The sequence below is a fragment of the Leptonychotes weddellii genome, chromosome X (genome assembly GCF_054177405.1).
Source record: "Leptonychotes weddellii isolate Sample4059 chromosome X, ASM5417740v2, whole genome shotgun sequence".
NCBI classification, from domain to species: domain Eukaryota; kingdom Metazoa; phylum Chordata; class Mammalia; order Carnivora; family Phocidae; genus Leptonychotes; species Leptonychotes weddellii.
The window spans coordinates 105,928,607-105,937,762 of record NC_138385.1 but is presented as its reverse complement, the minus strand read 5'-3'; the positions used below and the strand labels follow the sequence as shown (position 1 = coordinate 105,937,762).

Here is a 9,156-nt window from a genome sequence, read left to right as displayed (position 1 = left end):
CACGGACAGACAACACGCACGCACGCTCACCGAGACCGCACACATTTGCACGCTCGTGCACAGAGACAAACACCTCACACACAGGTATGCACGTATGCAAACACACGCATTCACAGACACACACACGGACAGACAACACGCACACACGCTCACCGAGATCACACACGTTTGCACGCTCGTGCACAGAGACACAGAGACAAACACCTCACACACAGGTGTGCACGTATGCAAACACATGCATTCACAAACACACACACACACGGACAGACAACACGCACGCACGCTCACCGAGACCGCACACATTTGCACGCTCGTGCACAGAGACAAACACCTCACACACAGGTATGCACGTATGCAAACACACACATTCACAGACACACACACACACACACGGACACACGCAGACATGCACACCCTCTGTAGAAACAGATGAGGCCGGCCCAACACTGACTCACGGCAAAGACAAAGCCCTGACCTGGCACGAAGCTGACCCGCTCGGTCTGCCGTCCTTCAAGTTGAAAGCACGGGACGTGCTCGATGACCTCCGGGAGGTCAAGCACGGTCACCTTCAGACGCGGGTACTCCCGGGTGAGCGCTCGGGCCAGGGCACCTGTGCAGCCTCCAGGAATGCAAACACAGACTTTGTGACCCGACCGCCTGGCGCCGACGAAACCCTTGCCGGTCTCCCAAATTCAACCTTGGCAGGGCCAAACTGATGGCCGAGCACACAGAGTAAGACCAGCACCGCGAACGAAAGGCAGCCGGCGGCAGAGATCTGTGCTGCCTCATGCAGACCTCGGGGCCCCTCGGGGTTAGGACCTCGCTAGCCGGTGCGCGAGCCCATGCGGGCCCAGCGCAGATGAGCAGGGGTGGCCACAGACTCATGCAGGGAGCATCAGGGCCCAGCTGTGGGGGGCTACACTCTTATCTCTTCTCTGGTGCAAGAATGCAGATGTGATGGCTGGCGCTACAGCGCCCACTCTGGGCCACTGGGAGGAAAGGTGTGCAGATGACAGGCAAATGAATGCTGGCAGCTCTGGGCTCCCCCGGGACCCCAATCCCACTGGACCCCTTAAGCAGGAATCTGCTCCTCCCGTCTGCGGTCCTAGGATAAGGAGGGCTTTGGGATGGGGTGGGAACTATATGGGGCATAATTAGAGCTGATGGGATGGGGGCCGACGGGGTCTGTGATCCTGTCCCGCCCGTCAGCAGCCACCAGAAAGGGCCCTGTAGACTCTATGGGGGGGTCCCACCCATCGCTAGAACCTCTTAACACTTGGGACTATCTGCCCAAGCCCCACCACGGCGGCTAAATTCAGGGCCTTAGGTGCTTTGTAGAGACAGAAACCCATTTTGGACATCTCATTAGCAGATGAGGTGGGCTTGACTTAACCCAAGAAACGCACGGAGCCCTTTGCACCTGACTCCTGGCGGGGGGGCTACGCACCTCCCAGGTCGCAGGCAGAGCTGAATCGGGACAGGTCGAAGGCTGTGGCCACCTGGCGTGCGGTCAGGTTGGTGAGGCCGTGCATGGCCCGCATGAACTGCAGCTTGGTCTGCTTGCTCTGAAACAGAACAGGGTTTGAGGAGAGCCACACAGAGGCCCAGGGGGTTCCTGCACCCTGGCTGGGGGCCACCGGGCGTTTCTGCAGGTAGGGAGCTCAGTAGGGCTCACGGGGCGGGGAGCATTAGGGCAGAGCTGGGCCAGGAAGGGGGTTGGGGGACAGACCCAGGCCCAGGTGGGAGGTTCTTTTGGAGCAGAGCTGGGCTTGGAGGGGGTTGGATGCAGCACAGTGGTGTAGGGAGGGGGTGGGTGGGACGAGGGCAGCTGGGGAGGGGAGAGCTGGGTCAGGAGAGGGTTGGGGGGACAGAGTCAGGCCCGGGCAGGGGGGGTTCCTTCAGGGCAGAGCTGGGTTGGGAGGGGGTGGATGGGGCAGAGCAGGGTTGGGGACTGGAGAGTCCTGCGAGGCACACCTGGGTGGGGGAGGGACTGGTGGAGAAGGTGGGGGTTGGGTGGGGCAGAAGCAGACCGGGGTGGGGTCTGGTGGGGGCAGGGCCGTGTCCAGCACAGCGGTGTGGGTGTGGGTTGGGGTCCAGCTCCAGGGGAATCCGCCCATCCTAATCCTAACAGATGCCCACGTCTAAGATCTGAAGTCAGTCAATGGGGACGGTCACGCTGGAGGCCCCAGACCCCCACGAAGGGTCTCCCTGGACAACAAGCAGGAGGGCGTACGGGGTGGGGTCCCCCACTGGCCCTTGCAGGCGGCAAGGTGCTGCCGAGAGTCTGATCAGAAGCCAGACACAACCACGCCTCGCCCAGCTCCCCTGTGGGGTCCACGGGTGCAGCTTCTCTGTCCCTCCTGCTCTGTTCCCGGGGACCCCGTCTGCGGCTTCCCTCTGTGTCCACCTGAGTGTGGGTCTTTCTGTGTCTCTGTCTCTGCTAGGAACGGAATGATTCTGTGTCCGACCACCCCCCCCAACTTCCTATGTCAAAACCTCACCCCCACGGGGATGGTGTTAGCAGGTGGGCGTCTTGGCGGGGGGTGATGAGGTCATGCGGGTGCAGCCCCCGCTGCAGAGACCCCCTGCCCCTTCCACCCCGTGAGGACCCGGCGAGAAGTCAGCTGAGTATGAGCCGAGAAGCAGCGGTCCCCAGACCCCAACTCTGCAGGCACCTTGACCTTGGACGTCACCTCCAGAACCGCGAGAAGGAAATGTGTGTTGTTTGTAAGCCCCGTAGTCTGTGGGGTTCTGAGACTGTCTGTCTCCGTCCCTCTCGCCCAGACTGGATACAAGCCGCGTGCTCTGGCCGGCTCAGTTCTGCATCCTGCGGAGAGCCTGGCTCAACGCCGTAGGTCTCTGCCCCAGCAAACGCTGCCTGCCAGGGAGTGAGGCCACAGATGGCCGTGCGCACCCCAAAGCACCCATCGGGTCCCGTTCTGCAGACCCAGACTTGCGGCCGGAGGCGGAGGGCCCGACAGGACACACCGCAGTCTGCCTGTGGACCCCCAAAGGGTTCTCGAAGGGGAAAGGGGAACAAGGGAGAGACACAGGCAGGAAGTGCTTCGCAAACCGTGACTTGAGTAACAGGGTCCCTTCGATCTAACCGCAGGTAGGAAATACGGTGCATTAATTCCGTGCTGGAGCCTGGTCCTACAAACATTGTCTCCTTGTCGGGCGCTGCCTGGCCCTTACGGTCATCGGAGCCGTGAGCAGCCAGGCACCCAGCACGCCATTCCCCCGCCGTGCCCCCCCAACCCACGCCAGACAGCCAGCCAGCGGCGGCCTCCCCGGACGATTCCTGACGTCACGGAGGCCGACATTCCGTGGTTTTGTAACAGGTTCCGGTTAACCTGCCGGCAGGAGACGGGTTCTGCACCCGTCGGTCCTTTCGCAAGCTACGCCGGTGACATGAAAACGAACGTCCGGAGTTACGGTACCTGAACGGGGTCTTCCGCCTTCCTCCCGAAAGCCGCGTCGGCTCCCTCCCGCACGGCGAGCTCCAGGTCCGTGAAGAGGTTCCAGGCATGGTCGTTGCTGTGCATGGCCAAGCCGTGCAGAGAATACTCGCCGTCCGACGCCAGATGCAGATCTGCCAGGTCCGTGTTGCAGTAACCTGACGCGACAAGGCATCGTGGGGGCTCCTAACGGGGACACGGCAGCAGACCCCACAGCGGGGGTCTTGACATGGGGGCGGCTCCACAGGGAGACAAGCCCAGACCCAGCACGCAGGTGGACTCCTGGGTTACCCAAAGAGGTGGACATCCCCACGGGCGATCCCCCCAAGGCCCCGGGGACAGTCACCCGGCTGGGCCACGGTCCCCAGTTCTTCAATGCAATGCTAAGGCGGGATGTTGCTGTGGAGGGTGGTTTGACATCTAGAACCAGATGACCTTAGGCGATGTGGGTGGGCCCTGCCCAATCAGTCGAAGGCGTTAAGAGCAGGGATGAGGTTTTGCTGAGCAAGAAGGAATTCTGCCTCAAGACTTCAGGGCCACTGTGAATTGATTTTCAACCATCCCCCCCCCAAGACAGCTGGATGACCCATCTCCTTGCTATACACCCGCAGGTCTATATCCCCCAGGTTCTGTTTCTCTGGAGAGCCTGGACTGGTGGGGCTCTTCCTCCCTCCATCCTCTTCACACCCAGCCGGGCTGCCTGTAGGACCTGGTCCCCAAGAGCCCCTCCAGGGCACCCACATCTGGAGAATGGGAGGCTGGGGGTACAGGGGATGGTGGGGGAGACCCCTATCTCTCAACGGAAGGCCCCACCAACTGTAATCATCGGAGATAAAGAACAGCACTGCAACCATTTTAATACTTAAATGTTGTTACTTCCAAAGGGAGCTTTGGAAGAGCAGCAATGCCCCATGAGCACGTGTGGGAATGGTTCACAGGGTTTGCAAGGCACTGGCAAAAATGTGCAGGAAGAAGCTCCGGGGTGATTAAAAGTCTGGACGCCCGGAACTTTCTCTAGGTTCAATCGTTATTTTTGATAGAGGAGATCATTACAATGATCTGGGTGAGGAGAAAGTTCTGCTTTCTATGCTCCAAATTGTAACCAGACATTTGTATGACTTTTGTGCAAAGGGCAGGTTCTGGGGCCCATGCCAGCACCCCGCTTTCCTCCTTATCACGGAAGTGAAGGTGCCTCACCTGCCTGGGATCCTCGACCCTCCCCCATCATTCCCAAGCCATCCACAGGGACCATCCATACGACCATCTGCTCCGAGACCGTGCTCCAGAGTCTGGTTCATCTCAGCAAACACATTGTTACCCGCCCGTCCATTCACCCATCCATCTACCTACCTATCCATCTATCCTTCCTTCCATTCATCCATCTACCTACTTACCCACCTATCCATCCACCCATCCATCCACCGATCCAACCACCCATATACCCATCGATCTACCTACTTACCTATTCATCCATCCATCTACCTATCTATCCACCTGTCCATCCATCTACCTACCTATCCATCCATCCATCCACCTCTCTTCCTACCTATCTTTCCTTCCATTCATCCATCTACCTACTCACCTACCTATCGATCTACCTACTTACCTACCTATCCATTGATCTACCTACTCACCTATCCATCCATCCATCTACCTATCTATCCACCTGTCCATCCATCTACCTACCTATCCATCCATCCATCCACCTCTCTTCCTATCTATCCTTCCTTCCATTCATCCATCTACCTACTTACCTACCTATCCATCCACCCAACCATCCACCTGTCCATCCATCCATCCATGTGTTCATCCATCTACTTTCCTATCTACCCATTTATGCATCCTTCCTTTCATCTTACTTTCCTTCCTTCTTTCCTGCCTTCTGTCCATCCATCCAACCATCTTTCCATCTGTCCTTCCTTCCATCTATCCATCCATTCAGCCACTCATCTATCCATCCATCAGTCTATCCATCAAAATCCCCCGTTACCTACCTAGCTATTTTTCATCTCTGTCTATTATCAATCCATTATCTGTCTATGTGTATCCACCCATTCATCTCATTTGTCTAAATAAGTAAAAACAAACATGTATCTGTGACGTGCACACATATATATTCCTTTGTTCTGTTTCTCCGGTGAACCCTGAGTGATACAGCTCCTTTGAGAGCAGAGCCCATAAAGAAGTCACTCTCCTAACACACGCACACACAAACATCCCCCCACATACACTTATGTCTCCTTTCTTCCATCCTCTGCTTTTTACCCTTGGGGAAAAGCCACGTTCCGGGGGTCTGGTCCTCCCTGCCTTGGCTTAGAACCCACCTTCACTCGGTGACTTACTTCCACCGACAGCGATTCTCAGCAAGACACTTCGATGTCCTCTTACCTCTGTCTGTCTTCTCTAGTAATCCCAGGGCCACACAGACATCCAGGAGCCGTTCAGTTCCACACACAGAGGCGTCAATTTTGCCTGCAATATCCACGGCCTTCAGTGGGGCTTCATCTTTGAGTACATCAAACACCTTCAGCTTGCAAGCTATGAACAGGGCCTGTCCATTAAAAACAAGTACAATTAGACTTACTACGTGACTTGTCCTGTACTTTTGACTCCTGTAGACCCAAGACATGGAGGTCAAAGCTGTGAAACGTATTTAACTTGTCAACAGAAATGTCTCCTCCAGAGAACCGTGGATTTAGGCTCCAGCTGGTACAAGGTTTGCACAAGGCAAAAGCACATCAGTGAATACCAAGCGGAAAAACTGTCCCATGGGAGAAAAACCAGTATGTTGCGGTTTGGGGCTGAATTGTGTTTTCCCCCAAGATCTGTGTGTTAAAGCCCTAACTCCCAGGACCTCAGGATGTGACAGTATTTGGAGGCAAAGGGCTGTCCTCAGGGGCAGAGTCTCTATGAAGCTCAGGACACATGGCCTCCGGTAACAGAGATGACCTTCACTCACGCTGCTCTCAGCTTGTAACGCAAAAACCTTTTGTGACAACTGATGCACATCCGCAAAGGGCCAGACGCAGAGCTGCTTCTAGAACTACCGTGATGGACCTGGCAAGGTGACATATGGTCCGAGACTCCCTACTGCCCCTCAGCTTGGTCAGCTCACCTGACCACTGGGACACCTTTGTAAGAACAATGCACTAAGTGGGCAGACGGATACACAGGTGGGCAAGTAGATAGATGACAGATGAGATAGACAGATGACAGATAAATAGATATATAGACAGATAATTGATAGTTTGATCATAGGTACACAAGTAGATAGATAGATGATAGTTTGATGATAGGTAGGTAGGTAGATAAACAGATCAGAGAAGGGACGCCTGGCTGGCTCAGTCAGTCAAGTGTCTGTCTTCGGCTCAGGTCATAATTCCAGGGTCCTGGGATCAAGCCCCACGTTGGGCTCCCTGCTCGGTGGGGAGCCTGCTTCTCCGTCTCCCTATTTCGCTCCCCCTGCTTATGCTCCCTCTCCCCCTGTCAGATGGATACGTAAAGTCTTTAAAAAGAAAAAAAAAGATTGGCAGATGCCAGGACCACAGTATAGCTCAATCGAGTGATGGTACGATGCCGCTGCAGTCCTGTTTTAACTATTACTTGCAGGGAAACTTAGTATTTGGAGGTACAACCCAGCACAGCCACCTCTCCTAATCATGAGAGCTCCTGCCCCTGACAAGGCCGTCACAGGGAGGTGGCCAGGGGTGGAGTGTGGGAAGGGTGCAGTCCCCCACCCAGTGTACCCAGCATCCCCAGAGCCACTGACGTGGCCCCAGCAGAGCCCAGGTACAGGGGGCCATCTCCCTGCTGTCTCTCAAGCCCAGAGCCACTCAGGTAGCTGGGAGGTCAGCCGAGTGGGGCAGCGGGAGAAGGCCGGAGAGAAGATGCACCAGCTGCGTGGGCGTGGAAGGGCAGAATGTAGGGACGGCCGCTACCAGACCCATCCTTGGCGGAGATGGTGGGAGATGACCAGGTAGGCTTCTGCCTGAGACGCTGTCCAGTCTGGCCTGGGCACCCGGGTGTTTCCTGGAAGTATCTGAGACCGTGCAAGAAGGACGGGGAGGCCACAATCACAGACACCGGCTAGCTCCGGCGAGCACTCAGTGCCCTGCAGGTTCCCACCCCACCTGGGACACCCTCTGGCTGGGACAGCTGTCTGGGATCCCAAGGCCACACAGCAGGACGAGGTCGCAGATCCCTCCAGGCAGCTGGTGACCCAGTGCTAGCTAGAGTCCACCTGCCACCTGGCCGGTGGGAATGCTGCACACCCCGAGGCTTCTGCCCGGTCAGCGTTCTGGCCCGGCCTCCCTGGGCTGCAGAGAAGCCGGCCAGCGATGCACTGTGGGCCCAGGCTGGGGTCATGACTGCTGCTCACCTTCAAACACCCCAGACACCTCGCCCCCGCTGGGCACAGGCCTCGGCCACTGCAGCCCTGAGCATGGAGTCTCACACGCCAGGGTGTGCACACTGGGAAATCAGGTCACAGCCTCCGTGGCCCCCGAAGTCAGTATCTCTGTGCCAAGCCATTTAGTGAAGGTGGAAAACCAGCTGGGGACACTCTTATGGGCTGAACACTGGCCCCAAAAAGATATGCCAAAGTCCTGACCCCTAGAACCTGAGAAGGGGACCATCTTTGCAGATGTGAAGTGAACGATCTGAGATGAGCTCATCCTGGATCAGGGTGGTCCTAAATCCAATGACAGGTGTCCTTGATAAGAGACAGAAGAGGAGACACAGACACAGAGGAGAAACCACGTGAGGACAGAGGCAGAGGCGGGAGGGACGTGGCCATGAGCCCAGGGACGCCTGGAGCCCCAGAAGCTGGAAGAGGCAGGAAGGACCGTCCCCTGGAGCCTCGGGAGGGAGCATGGCCCTGCCCCACCTGGATCTCAGCAGCCCTGCCACCTGGATCTCAGTGGTCCTGCCCCGCCTGGATCTCAGCAGCCCTGCCACCTGGATCTCAGACTTCTGGTCTCCAGACCTGGGAGAGGATGAATTTCTGTGGTTTTAAACCCCCAGTCTGCGGTCACTTGTTACGGCTGCCCCAGGACACTCAGACAGGTACCTTTGATGCTTTGAAGCCATCTACGAGTTCCAGAAGGCCCGCTGGGAACGGGGGCGTGATCTCCACTGTCCCGTTAGAGTCTGCTCCCTGCGAGCCAGCAGGAACCTGTCCTCTGCCACTGCCCGCCTCTGCCCTTCGGTGGCCGCCACCCTCATTGCCCTGAGCAGGGTCTGAGCTGCCCTCTTCCACGTCGCTCAGGTTCTCGAAAGTGTCGACAGGTGGGATGGAGTCGTGCTTGACCCGCTGCATGTCCTCGTGTTGGGGTGGGTAGTACAGCTCCACCAGCTTCTTGCAGAAGTGGTTCAGGGGGAAGCCCACGACGTTGAGGAAGTCTCCGTGGACGTACTCCACCAGCATGCCGCCCAGCGCCTGGATCCCATAGCCACCGGCCTTGTCCCTGAGCGGGGAGGAAGGAAGCAGAACGGGGCGGGAGGGAGAGGAGGAGGAAGATTACAGGAGAAATCAAAGTTTCGAGGCTCAAAAGACTGGTGGCTGGTGGATGACTTCATTCCATGCGATCAGACGGGATGGCTGGCCCATCACCCCGGCTGCTTCAGTGAGGAGTCTGGCTCCGGTAAAAGTCCCAAGTGATCCTTGGTCCCACCAGGGGCGATGAGAAGGTGTCCCGGG

The 9,156-nt window shown here is 57.2% G+C and overlaps 1 protein-coding gene across 6 annotated transcripts in view; it reads right to left on the bottom strand.

Annotated features, from left to right (window-relative positions):
• Positions 1-9,156, bottom strand: part of ASMTL (acetylserotonin O-methyltransferase like) — a 67,595-nt gene that overhangs the window by 6,585 nt on the left and 51,854 nt on the right. For all 6 annotated transcript variants that reach the window (XM_081809242.1, XM_081809240.1, XM_081809239.1 and 3 more), the window contains 5 exons: positions 8,527-8,923; positions 5,847-6,009; positions 3,441-3,616; positions 1,448-1,565; positions 476-619 (listed from right to left, as the gene is read on the bottom strand). In XM_081809242.1, the coding sequence (XP_081665368.1) occupies positions 476-619; positions 1,448-1,565; positions 3,441-3,616; positions 5,847-6,009; positions 8,527-8,923 (998 nt within the window). The remainder of the gene's footprint in view (positions 1-475; positions 620-1,447; positions 1,566-3,440; positions 3,617-5,846; positions 6,010-8,526; positions 8,924-9,156) is intronic.